This window comes from Ochlerotatus camptorhynchus, unplaced genomic scaffold (assembly GCF_037179485.1).
Source record: "Ochlerotatus camptorhynchus isolate MF236.1 unplaced genomic scaffold, CSIRO-AGI_Acam_v1.1 ptg000471l, whole genome shotgun sequence".
In the NCBI taxonomy this organism is placed as follows: domain Eukaryota; kingdom Metazoa; phylum Arthropoda; class Insecta; order Diptera; family Culicidae; genus Ochlerotatus; species Ochlerotatus camptorhynchus.
Window position 1 is genome coordinate 141,115 of NW_027040957.1, and position 18,437 is coordinate 159,551.

The following is an 18,437-nucleotide window of genomic DNA, read 5'->3' on the forward strand; positions in this document are numbered from 1 at the left end:
CCATACATCGGCAGGAGTAGATAATGTTAATGCTAGAGTTATTCAAGATTGCTTTCATATCATAGGCAACATCTTGCTGGATCTTATTAATGAATCATTTCAAACTGGAAATGTGACACAAATTTGGTAGGAATCCTTAGTGGTTCCTATTCAAAAAGTTGCTGGAACGATTAAAACCGAAGCGTTTTGCACACATTAGAGAACATTTTAGAACTTGTTGTTAAAAGCCAGCTGTTGGAGTATTTGAATACAGTCAAGATTCCTATAGAACTGATTCGTTCTTGGCGGATTCCTATAGTACGGTTGTCACTGGATTCCTATAGTACGGTCGATCCGGCATTAACGAATACACGTAGCATATGGGATTTGAGCTAATTGGGATCAAACACTGATTGTACGGCAATTTGAAGAGATAACTTCCTGATGTCTTTGGAGATGTTGTTAAACAGATAGTTAGTAGTTTGGGAATAGTCAGTTCCCGGTAAATCACAAGACTGGTCCTTTGGAAGATCCGGAACATCCGTGAAAGTGGTCATTTTATGAAACGGATCCTAAAGCTTCGCGGTTTTTTTTCGAAACCACTCATAGACGTCTTATTACAATGAATTAAGATTTGTGACCAAAAAATGGACCCTGGGGGCTATGCGATGATCCTCCGGAAGATCAGACACATCCTTAAAACTGGTCAATAATTGAAATTGATCCTAGAGCTCTGCGGTTTTTTGAAACCACTCATAAACGTCTTATCACATTTAATTCAGAGTTTTGACCAGAAAATGGATGCTGGGGACTATGGGATGGTTCACTAAAAGATCCGAAACATCCGTAAAAGTGGTCAATTCATGAAACCAACCCTAGAATTTCACGGTTTTGTCGAAAACACTCATTGGCGTCTTATCAGAATGAATTCAGAGTTTTGACCGGAATATGGACCCAGAGGACCACGGGATGGTCATTCGGAAGATGCGGAACATCCGTAAAAGTAGTCAAGTCACGAAACAGATTCTAGTCACAACTCCAAATTCATTCTGATAAGACGACTATGAAATATTTCGAAAAATCTGCGGAACTCAGGATCAGTTTCATGAATTTACCACTTTCATGGATGTTCCGAATCTTCCGGTGGACCATCCCGTGGTCTTCAGAGTCCATATTCCAGTCACAACTTTGAATTCATTCTAATAAGATGTCGAGGAGTAATTTAAAAAAAATCCGCTGAACTCTAGGATCAGATTCATGAATTGATCACTTTTACAGAATCAGTTTCATGAAATGACCACTTTCACGGATGTTCCGGATCTTTTGGTGGACCATACCGCGGTCTCCAGTGTCCATATTCAAGTCACAGCTTCGAATTAATTCTGATAAGACGTCTACGAGTGATTGCAAAAAATCCGCTGAGATCTAGGGTCAGATTCATGAATTGACCTAGGATTTATGAATTGACCACTTTTACGGATGTTCCGGATCTTCTGGAGGACCATACTGTAGTCTCTAGTTTCCATATTCCAGTAACAACTTTGAATTCAGTCTGATACGACGTCTAGGAGTGTTTTCAAAAATCCGCTGAGCTCTAGGATCAGATTCATGAATTGACCACGTTTACGGATGTTCTGGATCTTCTAATGGACCATCCCGTGGTCTCGAGTGTCAATATTTCAGTCAAAACTCCGAATTCATTCTTATAAGACGTCTAGGAGTGATTTCGATAAATCTGGATCGATAATTCCGGTGGACCATCCCGTCCATATTCAGGTCACAACTCCAAATTAATTCTGATAAGACGTCTATGAGTGCTTTCGAAAAAAAACCCTAGGATTAGTTTAGAATTGATCACTTTCACGGATTTTCCGGGTCTTCCGGAGGATCAGACTTTCCGGATGCTTAATGTTCCCAAAAGGTGGAATATTTTCTGTTTAATAACTTTTCAGAAGACACCAGGATGTTGTCTCTTCAAATTACCCTACAATAAGCGTTTGTCCACAATTAGCTCTATCCCATATGCTATGTGTATTCGTTAAAGCCGGTTCCTATAGTGCGGTCCATATTAACCGTACTATAGGAATCTTGACTGTAGTAATAGTTTGTTGATACCAGAACAATCGGGATATCGGGAAGGTCATTCTTGTGAAACCGCGTTGAATTTGGTATTAGCGAAGTGGAAAAATAACTTGGAGTGTAAAGATACGATTGTTGCTGTTTTTTAGATCTAAAACGCGCTTTTGATACAATTTCTAGGCCCTTTAAATTACAAGTACTGCATATAAATGATTTCAAAGCTATTTTTCTGACCGATCTCATTGGACTGTTTTTAATGATTATTTTTCCAGTTCCATGGGGAATAACCTTGGAGTGCCCCAGGGAAGTGTATTAGGGCCCCTTTTATTTATTATGTATATTTATGACTTGCGACGTGTCTTACGATTTTGCGACATTAATCTTTTTGCAGATGATACTGTGTTATTCATTGCAGTTAAGGATTTAGATGATGCCGTTTTACACTTGAATGAAGATTTGCATTCTCTATGTAGATGGTTAAAGTATAAGCAATTGAGATTGAATATGAGTAAAACTAAATTCATGATAATTTCGCGGAATAGAGTAAATGAGAACGTCTCCGTTGTAATTGATGATAAGGCTATTGATCGTGTTCGGGAGATTAAATATCTTGGCGTGATTATTGATGACAACCTTAAGTTCAACTCTCACATTAACAATGTCATCAAGAAAATTGCAAAGAAGCATGGAATCGAAGACAACAAATCAAGAAGACTGGCAACTCTTCCATTTTCTCATACGAACGCTATGAGACAGGTACATTCGCGCCATCTGCCGCTCAAAGGTAAATGCTTCGAATGAATTTGGTTCCATCCTCAGAAGAAAGGTTCGTGTATTTGCTCATTTTTCTATGCGTTACTTCTACCTTCACTCAAGCGCAGCGCTATTGTATCTGTCACTTGGATTCTGGAAAAGTTGCAAGTCTTCTTGATTTGTTGTCTTCGATGGAATTCTATACCGAAAACCGATTAAACTATTGCCAGTAAAATACAGCTATACAAATCAATCATCTCTCATCATCTAGACTTTTGCCCTTCCATTTTATTTCTGGCCAATGAAACACAAATATCGAGATTACAGCGCTTGCAGAATAAAATAATGCGTTTGATTTTGAGATGTAATAGATTCACTTCCTCAACTTTGATGCTAGACGCCTTACAATGGTTGTCGGTGAAGCAAAGAATTGTATATTTGACTATGGTGTTCATTTTTAAAGTAGTTAACGGAATTGAAAGAGGAAGTGACTTTCATAGATATAATACGGTTGAAATAAGAACACCACATTTCTTGACTTGTGCTTCACAAAATTCATTTTATTATAAAGGAATAAATGTTTTCAATTCGATGCCTAGACATATCAAACATTCAGCAACACTTACAGAATTTAAGAGACATTGCATTTCACACGTTAAAGCTGTCTTTTGAACAGTTATCTAATGATTTTTTTTTTTTTATAAATTGACAATTTAGGTAGTGATAAAAACGTCGCTAGAACTATTCCACAGCCGCAGTCAGTTTATGAGCAAAAAGAGGGACGCACATTTTTGCCTGTAAACTTGGAGACATACTTCAAGTCTCCGCGTACATCGTCCGGGTTAGGCAAAAATGTGCGTCTATCTTTAAAAACTGTCGCATTAATGGCCCTTCGCTCATTTTCAACTTCTATTCAATTTTCATACTGCCGTACTCTAACGGAACTATCCACCTACCCTCTTCTAAAGATCATTCTCTAGCTAATAAATCATCACACTAAAGCTTCATGTTAGCACCTACTGTACACTTGCAGCCGTGCACACCCTGAAAAATTTCTCATCGGATGATGGTTATGAAAATATATCAACATTTACCAGCACTGGTCTGACCAGCCCTGTTCTTCAACATCGCTCACGATAAGGCTGTGATATTCAAAATAAATCTGACAATCCTCGCTGAATATATTAAGTAAACGAAAGGTTTACATTGGTTAATTCTTAGAACATGTCGTAGCTCCAACAGACTAACGCTTTTATTTTCTAACATATCCATAGACTTTGTTTAATGCTATTTTCACAGGTGGTTAGGTTGGTAAAAGTTTAAAATGTACATCGCTGAATGTCAGTCTAACGTATTAATACAAAGTGATAACATTAATCCATTCGTGTAGTGATATAAATGTATAAATGCATCATTCTTTAATGGGATTTAAGGGTATGATAAGGAGTTGTCCACAAACCACTTATACAGTTTTAATTAGTTGGACACTTTCCAACTCCCTTCTCTCTCAATTGTTCACGTGGTATATGGACATCACTTTAAAGATTTTTTCGTTTTCATATTTACATTTGCGTGTTTTCTACTCTTTTTTTTTGGTATACACGTTGTTGCCATAGACAGTTAAAGCACTTGTACAACGCCTTAGAAAACATGTATCCGTAAGGCTAGAAAACCTTCCAGGAACTGGCGCTTGGTATGAGATTTGTTTTTGTTTTTTACAGTTTAGAATCTATCACGACTAACAGATAATATTAGTATCTAGGTTGCAAACGGCAGAAAATATAGAATATTCATCGAAAATTGTAATGGTAACCGTAAAAGTTGCATCGTAAAGGGTTCCTTAATATTAGTCGCTTCTTAAAAGTAAGGTAAAAATTTGACTAGATCTTTTTGCGCTTTAGTTTTACGAAACTGTTTGTACCAGGAATATTTTCCCACCATGGCTGACCCTCACTCCTCGGGCTGGAACGTAAGCGGTGCCGATGGACCCCCGCTGCTAAATAATCACCCTTGAAGTTCTCAGGATGGTGGCTGGTCTACGGGTGGAAACTGTCAGCGATGTGGTGAGAGTTCTCATGGAATCACTGCTGTGCTGGTTTCGCATGCGGCTACTACTTGTCTGTCCGCTGCCATTGTGAGAAACGACATCTTCCGGAGGTGTACCACACCAGCCTGACGAGAACAGCCATCGGAATGGTGGAAGTCTTCTGTTCGTGTTAGAAATGAAGAGTATTTTATTGATTTGATTACCCATTCATCAACAGGCACATACTTTAACGTTCTGACGAAATGCGTCGAAAAGAGGCAATATATCAGCGGATTAGCCGCCGAATTGAGCGGCGCCAGACTTTGGATGAAGGTCGCGATGGCGATGTTGGTTTGCGTTTTGGGAATTTGTTCGAAAACCTGTAGCAAATCGAATACGATGTACGGTGACCAGCAGAGTACAAACACTATCACGATTACGATGGTCATCTTCACGGTTTTCACTTTCGCCTTTGGAATGATACCTCGGGAGCTGGCTCTCCGCCTAGCTAGTTCGGCACTTCCGTTGCGGTATCGATCTGTTGAATGAAAAAAAAAAATGTATTCGATTATCCTTTCTCTCTCTCTCTGAGTTGTGAATTAAGTTTTGAAAATACTAACGTTTTCCACCGACCGGACCCAGCACCGACCCTTTTGACCAAATTGTTTTGATGATTATCACATAACAAGCGGAGATGATGATCGCTGGTATCACAAAGAGGGAAATGGCAACCCAACACATGTATAACTGCCACCGAAACGGACTACCGAGGTCTATCCAACATTGGAGTTGATCTGTGGGGAAAGGTAAGTATGATTAAGAGGGAATCGATTTCAATGATAGTATGTACGGCATATTAGCCATCTATCATCAGCATCACTAACCTTGAATTACTCGTTCCTCGTAGAGGTAGAACATAGGCGAAGAAAATATTGCGCTAAATCCCCACGCGGCCCCCACCAGTCTTCTAGCTCTCTTCCCTGTAAATAAAAGCATTAAGAAAAAACGAACTGAATCAACACCGCTCTTCATCAACAGTTTCTGAGCATACGATAACCAACCAGCTAACCAGCAGAAGATAGGCAATACGGTTTGGCTAGTTGGCTGGTATCCCTTCCAACTTACAGCATCCGGAAAAGTTCATCGGATGAGTTATCGCATCGTATCGGTCGATACTGAGGGCCACCAGCACGTAGGTAGAGCCGTACGTGACCCACACCTGGATGAACCGTATCACTTTGCAGGCCACGTTGCCCGCGAGCCAGGAAATGGTAATCCTCTGCACGATGTCCGTCAACACGCTTAGCAATCCAACGCTGAGATCTAAGGCCAAAGTGGAATTGTATGGAAAAGAGAAAAAAGGAGTTTAATTAAAAACGCAATGAAGATATATCTGAAAAAAAAATCGATACGCTGGAAGCGAAAAACTAAAATTTGATTTGAAATGGATGATTGGATATCACAGCATCTAAAAAAATGATGACAAACATACGAGAGGCACAAATTACTTGCGCATCAAATGGCATGAAGCGATTTTTTTATTCGTTGGGATCAGCATCGTTGCGAGGGTTTGGTACGTCCTTGGTAAACCACGAACATTACTCCCTCTATATAACTATGACAGGCAGAATTGAACTAACGTTGTACTTCTTTAAGCTAGTACGTCGATTACTACTACAATAATGCCTGTCATAGGTTTTAAAGAAATTCTTCAAACAGTTTTTTTAATTCTTATTTTTTCAGAGGCTACCCAACAAACAATTCATAGTCAAAAATAAGCATAAATTCCACTGCGTCTTAGCAAGAAGTACGGTCGCCTTTCTCGCGCTCCGTTGTTTTGGAAGTTTTCTCGCTATTAGCTGGTGTACAGGGTGCGTGACGAAATTTTGCAGTAAATGACATATTTGAGAAAAATTACACCAGTTAGCTATTCTAGCAATGAATGTTATGTGATTTATTTTCTTTCGCAAAATATGGAAGTTGTAACTAATTTTATTGAAAAAAAATCGCCTTCCCTTTCGACGACTGTAGCTAGACGCTTCCGGAAACTGCCATATGCACGTTTGACAATGTTTTAATCCATAGATGTCATCACTACCTTGATTTTAGCTTTTAGTGACTTAAGTGTGGTGTTAGGGGTTCTATTGGTAGTCCGTTCGACGATGCCCCGTACAAAATAATCCAACGGATTGATATCGGGACTGCTTGGGGGCCATATTTCTTTCTCCCAAAATTCCGAAATATTTTCCGCAAGCCATTTCTGTGTTTTATTAGCAGTATGAGCAGGTTCTCCGTTTTATCACTTTCCCAGGCCTTTTTATATTATACACTGTTCTTTCAGACACATTTATCCACCGAATTATTTCTATTACGCTTACTCCGGCGCGCAACAATGCGACAGCGGCTGACCGATTGCTCTTTTGTTTCGACATCTTTACGTTTACTCAACACTGTTTGTTTACATCTTACACCTAACAGTATGAGCAACTCAGTGCTGCCAAATATATATAAATCATGATCCGCAAGCATGAGAAATTACTATTTGAAATTTACTGCAAAAACTCGTCATGCACCCTGTATATTATCAGTTTTTTCTCACTTAGTGCTTCCTGGCAAAGTCCCATGGCAAATTAATTGGAAATTGTGCGTTTGTTCGTTCCCCGGGTCATGAACTGCCAACATTGTAAGCAGTTGGGACATACGGCCTCCCACTGTGGCAGTAAGGCACGCTATTCCAAATGCAGGGAGAATCATGAGGATGACACCTGTGAAGCTACTACACCAAAATTCGTGTACTGCAAAGAAACTCCTGCTCATGGTCTCTCGCCGTGTCCGGTTTACAAACAACGCGGGAGAAACTACAACGCTCACTTAAGGAACGTTCCAGGCAGTCTTTTGCAGAAATGCTGAAGACAGCCACACCATTGACCAACGTCAAAAATCCCTTTTCTCTTTTGTCAGATGACGAGACTGACTCTGACTTGGCTGAGCAGGGAACTTCTTTAAGTTTTTCTGCACGGAAACGAAAACGCATCCGTTCGCAGAAACTTGACAATCAAGAACCCCAAATCAGCTTGCCCAAATCAAGAAGTGGTGAAACAAATGAGACTTCTACTCCTCCTGGATTCCGCAGAACTGACTATAACCAGAATTTTCCTCCTCTCGTTGGGACATCCAAAACCCCTGATGCCCCAGTTTTAAGAACAGCAGCCCCTTCTTCAGCTGGGTTGTACTCATTTGATAACATTGTGGACGGTATCCTCAAGTATATCGATATTTCTGATCCTCTGAAAAGCATTGTTCTGGCAATGCTTCCTACTGTGAAGACCCTCCTGAAGCAATTGACATTGAAGTAGCCCCTCCTTGCAGCAATCATTTCCTTCGATGGATAATTTTCCAAACGAGGTCAGGGATTTGATCACTGTTCTACAGTGGAATTGTCGAATTCTTATTCCTAAATTAGAATCGTTTAAGCTTTTAGTTCACAATAATGATTGCGATGCATTTGCTCTTTGTGAAACTTGGCTCTCTTCCTTTTTATGATTTTAACATTATTCGACTGGGGAACTTTTGGGGATCAAAAAGTGCCATTCCTTCTATAGAGTGAATCTTCCACAATTTACAGGTATTGAAGTTGTCGCATGTCAGGCTATTATTAAAGGTAAGATCCTTTGTATTGCTTCAGTTTATATCCCTCCTAGAACCGTTGTTAATCGAAAACAACTTTCAGATATATGTTCAGTACTTCCTGCTCCACGGTTGATCATGGGAAATTTCAATTCCCACAGTACAGGCTGGGGGGAACTGTATGATGACAACCGTTCTATATGATATGATATGATATATGACCTCTGTGACAACTTCAATATGTCAATTCTTAATAATGGAGAAGTAATACGTTTGGCTGGTTCATCCTCAAATGGAAGTAAATTAGACCTCACACTTTGCTCTAACTCATTATTGTTGGATTGCACGTGGAATGTGATTCAGGATCCCCACGGTAGTGATCACTTGCCGATCAAAATTTCGATTGCCAGTGGGTTCAATCCGTCGGAATCCGTTAACATCGCTTATGACCTCACTCGTAGTATCGATTGGACAACGTTCAAGACCGCGATAGATGAAGCCCTAACGTCGGTAGAAGGGCTTCCACCGTTGGAGGAATATAACTTCCTCTCCAATCTTATCTTGGACAGCGCGCTTCAAGCTCAAATTCGGCCGGTTCCAGGAACGTCTTTCCGTAGGAAACCTCCTTCCCCTTGGTGGGACAATGCACTGAGGTTTATCGTAAAAAGTCCGACGCGTTTAAGCTTTTCCGGAAACGCGGAACACCCGAGCATTTGAAGCGTACTCGACTCTTGAACGCGAACTCAAGAGCCTCATCAAAGCCAAGAAACGCGATTACTGGTGGCAATTCGTGGACGGATTATCGCGCGAAACGTCGATGAATACGCTTTGGAACACGGCGCGAAGGATGCGTAACTGGTCTTCAAACAACGAGAGCGAGGAGTACTCGGACCGTTAGATTCTCAAGTTCGCGCGAAAAGTATGTCCTGATTCCGTGCCGGCACCGATGATTCTTCGCGAAACGACGAATTCAGTAGACGAGATCAACCAGCCTTTTACAATGCTGGAGCTCTCACTCGCGTTATTTTCGTGTCGCAATTCGGCTCCGGGGGCTGATAGAATAAAGTTCAACTTGTTGAAGAACCTCCCAGACGTCGCTAAGAGGCGCATGATTGGAGGCGGGTGAGAGTTATAGCCATTAAAAAGCCTGGAATACCCGCGTCAGATCACAACTCGTATCGTCCCATTGCGATGTTATCGTGTATTCGAAAATTGTTGGAGAAAATGATCCTTTTTCGCCTCGACAAATGGGTTGAGACGAACCATCTACTCTCAGATACTCAATTTGGTTTCCGTAGGGGTAAGGGAATGAATGATTGTCTCGTGTTGCTTTCCACAGAAATTCAGTTGGCTTTTGCTAAAAAAGCGCAAATGGCTTCTGTGTTCTTGGATATTAAGGAGGCTTTTGATTCAGTATCGGTTGAAGTCTTTTCAGACAAACTCCACGCTTGTGGCCTATCCCCATTAATAAATAACTTTTTGTACAATTTGCTGTCAGATAAACTTATGAGCTTTTCTCATGGAAACTCTACAGCTTCTCGATTTAGTTACATGGATGGGTCTCCCCCAGGGCTCATGTTTAAGCCCCCTTGTAACGCTGTGCGGTTTTCTTCTTTTTTTCCTGTAAATATTTTATCGATTAAGTTCAACTAAATTTAAAATAAAATTCATTTCATTATTTAAATTTTCATTTAGATTTCATTCAGTAGTGAAATATTTCGTGCGTTTCATATCGAAGTTACGCGTTATTTATGGTTAGGTGTCCTGGATAAACCTTTTGCTATAAAAAGCTCATCTTTATTGCACATGCTTTCGGAAGGCGCCATGAAATACTTCGCCATTCGATTAGTTTGGCGCAATTTTTGAATAAAATAATCGTTTTTTTAAAAGACAACCTTAATTTCTAAAGAAGAATGTCGTTAGGAACTTTCTTCCCCGCGAAAGGTACTCTGACTCGTCCATTTCGCTTTCGAATCGGCTGGTGAACAGAAGTTCGCGAATTAAGTTCTCGTTAAAAGTCGTTTGTGCATTTAGAACTGCCTTAAAAGGTAGTTCAACTTTAGTGAGTGAGTTTTATTTTCAGAAGTTTTACTAAGACGTTTTCTTTTTTTGTACAGTGTAGCTAAGGTAGTTTAAAATTCCGCGTAGTCTGTTCGTTTTATTTCAGTGAATGTTGTACAAAAAAGGATATAATTGATTTTAGTCTATATTGTAATTATTTAATTAATGTGAGTTCGCGTTGGATTTCCAGCGCTTTGCGCTTTTTTTGTACGGGCTGGATTTTTATCTTCAGTTCGGCTATCGCAAGGCCGGACAAGGGGTCCTGTAAAGTGGCATCTATTCCGTCGTCCGTGTGAAACGGACCATCAGACTCGTGCGCCAAGCGAAGCCCAACAAACAATTGAGAGCTCTTATAAAACACCTGAGTTGATCAAACGTTGAATAAAAGCTTCCAGAGTTGAACAAGAATGTAGTTGTATTGCCATTTGATTAAAAGTTTTAAAAGCTGTTGGAGCACTCTTAAATGATTGTTTACGTTCGGTTTAACTATATGCTTTATAAGACCTACGATAACTTTTATAGCACCTTAGTTAAACTGATTGACAAGAGCTATATAGAACGTGAAATAAACGCATCAAAACAAACCATTGGGAGCTCTTATACAACACCTGAGTTGATCAAACGTTGAATAATAGCTTCCAGAGTTGTACAAGAATGTAGTTGTATTGCCATTTGGTTAAAAGCTTCAAAAGCTGCTTGGAGCACTCTTAAATGATTGTTTACGTTCGGTTAAACTGTTTGACAGGAGCCATATAGGATGTGGAATAAACGCATCAAAACAAACCATCGGGAGCTCTTATAAAACACCTGAGTTGATCAAACGTTTGGTGGAGTAGAGGTAAATTATATATAGGTGTTATTAATAAATGCAAACATTAATTTAAGACATATATCATATAATCAACGATAACATTTCTAGATAAATTCTCTCAATTAATGATTAGAGAGATTAATTGAAAGAATATCAATCAAAGATTAAACAGATGCTTGTTACTACTTCCTCCATGATCACATAATGTGAATTATGGCATAATTATATATTTTTTCAATGTGCACAAATAAATTAAATTAATAAAAACTGTACAAGCAATTATTTTGGCGTACCACGACAATTGTTAAACTAATTTTAATCTGTGAATATTGTGAGTACTTACACAACGGTTATTAAGGAGTCATTAAAAAGTGCTATAAACGCTTTTCACCGCTTGCTGTATAGTAATTATTTAGGAGTCATAAAAGAGTGCAACAAACGCCTCTCAGGTTTACTCTCTACTAAATTTCAAAGCAGCTGTCAGGAAGTGTCTACAAACGTTGTATAAGAGCTTTCACCAAAACAATAAAGCTTGACTTTAAATATGTATCTATAAACGTTGTATAAAAGTTGCTTCTATCCGGTTGTTAAGGAGTCATTGAAAAGTGCTATAAACGCTTTTCACCGCTTGCTGTACAATGATTATTTAGGAGTCATAAAAGAGTGCAACAAACGCCTCTCAGGTTTACTCTCTACTAAATTTCAAAGCAGCTGTCAAGAAGTGTCTACAAACGTTGTATAAGAGCTTTCACCAAAATAATAAAGCTTGAGTTTAATATGTATCTATAAACGTTGTATAAAAGTTGCTTCTACTCCTATACCGCGTATACATATAATGCTGTAGTTGAACAGGTTCTCCAAACCAGTGCAAACAAGAGTTTTACAGAAGTTGTAATAAACAAATTGTACAGTTATTATTCAGCATGCAGTTGAATAAAATCACAATGGAAGCGTTTCTTCAACAAGAAATTGATTTTGGATAAACGTTTTACTGAATACGTTAGACAACACCTTTGTGTTGCAGTTGTATAGGTTCTCCAAACCAGTGTAAACAAGGGTTTTATAAAAGTTGTGGTTAACACATTGTGCAATTATTATTCAACTTGCAGCTGAACAAAATCAAAACGAAAGCGTTTCTTCAACTGGAAATTGTTACTTGGGAGGCCCGCCTGCTCAAAGGTAGCCAAACGGAGAAGAGTGAAGTTCGCTATTCCACGGAGCGAAACTTTTCCGACGGTCGCAAATCAACCGTCGACGAGGTCCTTTTTCCGCTACAACCCCTTGTGGACCATTCTTTCCGAGAGCGCGGACCGTTTGAGTGCGTAGCCAAGAGCGTACTACGGTCCGGATTCAATCCAAGGAGAAGGATGGGTTTCATTCCATCCCGGGCGGTCATAGCGGAAGCTTAGTACGCGAAGCCGTGCGGCGGTAAGTTGGCCCTCTTTTCTCTGAGGGGCGAATCTCCCGGGAAAGCACGACTACGGTCGATGCTCAGCTCTCGACGTATTAAATCGGAAGCCTTCCGTCCAGCCGCCACTCTCTCCGCAACTCTAGTTCGGCCATACTGCGCACGGGTCACCTTCATCGCTGCTCGCCATACTGCAGCTCATGTGCGGCGCCATCACGCCTCGCCGCCATCGCCACGCTAACTGGAAGGTCACCTTCCGTCGCCATCATCGAGTCGTCGTTCTTCGCGTCGAAAAACCTGTGCAGGTATGTTAGAGCATGTTTTTATTCCTGGCCATAATTTGCTCTTTTTCCGTACACTCATCCAGAAGTCCAACCCGAATAAACGAACTCAACAATAGTGTTTAATGAAAATTGAAGATTAGTTTTTTATGCTTTAGAATGTTTTTTTCCCAGGAATAAAAGACACTCGCTATCTTACGTTCAGTTTTTCCTTCGACTACCGCTCAGTTGAGTAAGAATTCCTTCTTTCTTTTTCCGTTTCGTTCATGTTCTGGGTAAGTCAGATTAATTCTTTCGTTCCGATAATATCTGCGGTTTTACAGGTCTTGGCGTTTTACTTTTGATATTAAAGCTAGTTGTGCCATTAGTAATCGGAAACCGTTCAAGAGGTTCTCTGAGATAAGGTCTCATAAATCGGGCAAAATTCGAAACATGACCAGTGGTCTCTCCTAATTGAGAGTGGCGCTTAAGCCACTGAGTTTTACGAAAACCTCAACGAAAATTCGTGAACGGTTACACCCTTTTATATAATTTCTACGTCAGAGAAATTGACAATTGTCTAAGTGACAACTGCACGTTGAGACAACTTGCAGATGACGGAGTAGTGTCTATGACAGGGCCCAGAGAGGCCGACCTGCAAGGACCCTTACAGGATACCTTAGACAATTTGTCTACTTGGGCTTTTTTTTTATCAGTGTAGAGCAGTTTATTGTTTATCAGTCAACAGGTAAAATGTTTACCCCAATGACACCTGTTCTACAACTAAATACAAAACTAACGAATAACATAAATTAACATAAAACTTGTTTAAAACTACGCTTGTTTGTTTCTCGTGACACGTTGAAATCGTACACATAATAACACCGGTTGAATACACGGGACATGCTTCGCAAAGGTTCGTGAAAGCCATAATTAGTTCTTGCCGGAGGGATGGTGATAAACGAGTGCGACCGAAGATTGCGACGACGTGCGTTGATGTCCAAGAAACTAAGAAGCGTAGGACTGTCAATGTTGCCTTGCAGAAGATCCCCAACAAAGCACGCTTTTGCCACGTTGCGTCTTGCTTCTAGTAATTACAGATTTATAAGTAGACAACGGCTTTCATAACTGGGCAGGTTGAATGGACCTCTCCACCTAAGATGACGTAGAGCGAACCGGACGAATTTTCGCTGAACAGCTTCGATGCGTTGAGTTTCATTCTGGTAATAAGGAGACCAGACGATAGACGAATACTCCAAGATAGGGCGCACAATTGAGCAGTATAAAGCTTTTAGGCAGTAAACGTCCTTGAACGTTTTTGCAAAGCGAAATAAAAATCCTAGTTGCGATGAGGCTTTAGACACAACGTACGCGACGTGATCCTTGAAGGTTAATTTTGTATCAACCAGCTATCCAGCTATCCAGCTAGGTATCGAATTCTCCATGGAGAAAACTGAGTTGGTCGTTTTTTCTAGGAAGCATAGCCCAGCACAACCGAAGCTTCAACTTTTGGGTAAGCCGATCACTCATTCCATGTCTTTCAAATATCTTGGGGTCTGGTTCGATTCCAAATGCACCTGGCGACCCTACATTGAGTATCTGAAGCGGAAATGCCAACAAAGGATCAATTTTCTCCGTAAAATTACCGGAACGTGGTGGGGAGCAAGACCTTCTAACGTTGTATCGGACAACGATTTTATCGGTTTTAGAGTACGGTAGTTTTTGTTTCCAGTCGGTGACTAAAACTCACATCATCAAACTGGAACGGATCCAGTATCGCTGTCTTCGTATCGCGTTAGGATGCGTGCACTCGACTCATACGATGAGTCTCGAAGTGTTAACGGGTATTTTGCAACTCTCTGATCGGTTTTCGGAATTATCCCTCAGGCTCCTCACCCGTTGTGAAATTATGAACCCACTGGTGATTGCAAACTTTGAGAAGCTTCTTGAGCTAAACCCTCAAACTCGTTTTATGTCATTGTACTACGTGTACATAACTCAGGATGTCAGCCCTTCACAGCATAATCCCTATCGGGGTTGCTACTCCGACTTCGGAAATTCTGTTCATTTTGATTTATCGCGGAATCCCAGAGCATCATCGTTCCATGATTGTTCCGTCAATATTCGCTGCAAAGTTTGGCCAAGTTGATTCCACAAGATCGTTCTTCACAGATGGATCACTAATAGAGGCGTCCGCAGGTTTTGGTATTTATAACGAATTTCATAGCGGCTCTCGAATGCTTCATGCTCCTTGTTCCGTATATGCTGCTGAACTGGCGGGAATACATTATACGCTAGAAACGATCGCCTCACTTGCACCAGATCATTATTTTATTTTTACGGATAGTCTCAGTTCTGTCGAGGCTATTCGCTCCATGAGGCCGGTAAAGCACATCTCGTATTCTCTCATGAAAATACGAGAGCTTCTAAGTGCCTCATCTTTATGATCTTTTGTCATCACCTTTGCATGGGTCCCATCTCATTGCTCGATTCCGGGCAATGAGAAGGCGGACTCGCTTGCAAAGGTGGGCGCTATGGAAGGCAATATTCACGATCGACAAATCGCCTACAATGAATTTTTCTTCATTTATCGTCAACAGTCACTCGCCAGCTGGCAAAATAAATGGAGTGAAGGGAGTTTGGGACGATGGTTATATTCAATCATCCCTAAGGTGTCGAAGTGTCCTTGGTTCAAAGGTTTGGAGGTGGGTCGAGACTTCATTCGTGTGATGTCTCACCTCATGTCCAATCACTATTGGCTAAGCGCTCACTTGTTCCGTGTTGGGCTGGGGGACAGTAATATCTGTGAATGTGGACAAGGTTACCAGGACGCAGATCACATTATTTGGTCATGTGCTGAGCACCGTGGAGTCAGATCCGAGTTGTACGATTCCTTTCGGGCCCGATGTAGACAACCTAATGTTCCAGTTCGGGATATTTTGGCTAGACGCGATCTGGAGTTTATGCAACTCATCTATGTTTTCTTTAAGAATATCAACCATAGATTGTAAGTTTGATTAACCTTGTGTTTAGTTTGTATTTTGTGTGTGTGTGTGTGTGTGTGTGTGTGTGTGTGTGTGTGTGTGTGTGTGTGTGTGTGTGTGTGTGTGTGTGTGTGTGTGTGTGTGTGTGTGTGTGTGTGTGTGTGTGTGTGTGTGTGTGTGTGTGTGTGTGTGTGTGTGTGTGTGTGTGTTTTTTTTTTTTTTTGTATATTTGTTTCTGTAATAATTGTATAATTACAGAGTTGATATAACGTCGATAGGATTAAGTATATGTTTTAGAAATAGTGAATTTTTTTAATCATAAATCAAAATCATAATCCAAATCTCCTTTTCTCTCTCCTTTCCGAACAATTGTCATCCACTGACCTCGAGAAGACCGAGAGTAATCGGTTAAATCCTTTAATTTTAGATTTAAGACATTTATAATGTATAAAGAAAATGATAACTTGGCTCTGTAAAGTTTATTCGATTGAGCCTGTACAAATAAAGTAATTAACAAAAAACAAACAATCAGTTGTAACTTGCTAACTAAACTTAACTGACTCGACAAAAATTTGAAATAAGAAAAAATTAACAATCGTACCATGTGACGTGTACCATTGAACCACAAAAAAGGTCACTAATATCCTCACCTGCAAAACATCAAAATCACCAAATCATTACAAATCTAGCGAAATTTATTGCTTGAAGAGTTAAAAAATGACTTATAATTTAACCACATCTCAAAGCGTACCGTAAAACGGAGTGTAATTAATCACTGACTTTGCGCAGGAATTTCTGAAAAAAGTGGTGTGTGGAGCCCTGAAATACTAACTCACTGATTTATGTAACCTCTGCCATGAAGTTTATAAAATATTACAGAAATTTGGAGCAATCATCACGCTTTAAAGGATAAATAAATGATAAACTAATATTGCATCAGATCAAATCAAACATTGACGCTTCGGTATCATTTCTTAAAGTATGCGTCACTCACCTGCGATTGCCAGTTGTTTTATGAAGAAATTCATCCTAGATTTCCGGTTCTTGTTCAAATACAACGTCACCAGCACAGCCACATTCCCTAGCACAATCACTACAAATAGAATCCATAATACTGCAAATTGTTCAGTCTGAAACGGAAATGAGAAAGAGAAAAAAAAATTCGATAAGAAATCGACATTATTCATTCGCTGGGGCAATTCTTTGTTGACGTTTACAGCATCGCAATTCGCGATACCCAAATCTTATATGCTTTGTTCTTATTTCTGGCATTTTACGTTTCTCTCGAAACGTATGCATGCACATATCGCAATATTTTTATAATAATTTTCAAAGCCTACCATTGAGAGATTTTGTAAACTGAGCGGTAATTACTTTGAAACCCAAAGTTCGGAATCCATGCAATCTATGTAAATCAAAGGTGCATGTGCATGCTTTGTTATGATGCTCAATTTGATAATATGAGAAAGGTGCATAACTGAACAAAACTTATTCCCTAGAAATTGTGGAGACTAACATACAGCAGAAACGTCGATTAAACATAAACGAATATGTGAGGTGATGTTCTGTTAGCATAGCATAAGTAAACAATACCAACAAGAGTCAACCTTAGGCAAGCTCAAATAACAAATATTGTTCTTAAAATATTGCTTTCAGATAAGACCGCTGACTGCTGACTCAAAAAAAAGAAGATATTTATGCCAACTATGGGAGCTGCTGCAATCATGAAGAAGATTACTAGAAGCTAAATTCAACATGGATCATAATTTATTTTGCATTGGTATTCTCAAAAGTTTCATAAATGTTGATATTGAAGAAAACAAGATGAATTCTGAACAAGAAGGTGTTCATATAGCCGGTCCTCAGCAAATCTTTCAGAATATCTAGACACTTTGTCGTAGACATGGATTTTTTTTAAGTCAATTAGGGCTTAATATGCTCTCGATGCCACGTATATTTTATGACGAACCTTAAGTATCATTCATGTTCATCAAACAAAATCATTATGTTACAAAGTGGATGTAATATTGAATAGAAAAATTAATTGACCAGATTAAAAACCATTGGTGCACTACGACACAGTGCCATGCAAGACCATGGAAGACTTTAAAAGTTGTCATGAACTGTGCAAGTGCTCACTGAACACTGAGTTAAGAGCAGGCTTAAAACTAAGTAGGAATGTAGTAATCCATTAGAATAGGGAGCTGTTTCAACATATTGTTTCCATTTGGACCGCCCTAGTTAGCATGGGCTATGCGCAGTGGTCAGGCGTCATAAATACATAGTGAAGGCAGCACATACAAGGGAAACAGTCGTAAGCAAATTAATTCATGCTCTTTGATAAGGCAACCTGGATGAATGTTTGAAAATGGCTTATTTTCATAGCTTTTCTCAGTGATTAATGTATAGTTGTTCATCGATTGTGGAGCGGAACATGATTGATTATATT

The 18,437-nt window shown here is 39.8% G+C and overlaps 1 protein-coding gene across 1 annotated transcript in view; it reads right to left on the reverse strand.

Annotated features, from left to right (window-relative positions):
- Positions 1–3,989: 3,989 nt before the first annotated feature.
- The window catches only part of LOC135712333 (cardioacceleratory peptide receptor-like), a 325,970-nt gene continuing 311,522 nt past the window's right edge, over positions 3,990–18,437 (reverse strand). Inside the window, exons 4-9 of the mRNA XM_065235305.1 lie at positions 16,983–17,118; positions 5,963–6,160; positions 5,722–5,817; positions 5,458–5,631; positions 5,084–5,375; positions 3,990–5,018 (exon numbers count right to left, since the gene is read on the reverse strand). Coding sequence (XP_065091377.1) covers positions 4,808–5,018; positions 5,084–5,375; positions 5,458–5,631; positions 5,722–5,817; positions 5,963–6,160; positions 16,983–17,118 — 1,107 coding nt within the window. The 3' untranslated portion in view covers positions 3,990–4,807. The remainder of the gene's footprint in view (positions 5,019–5,083; positions 5,376–5,457; positions 5,632–5,721; positions 5,818–5,962; positions 6,161–16,982; positions 17,119–18,437) is intronic.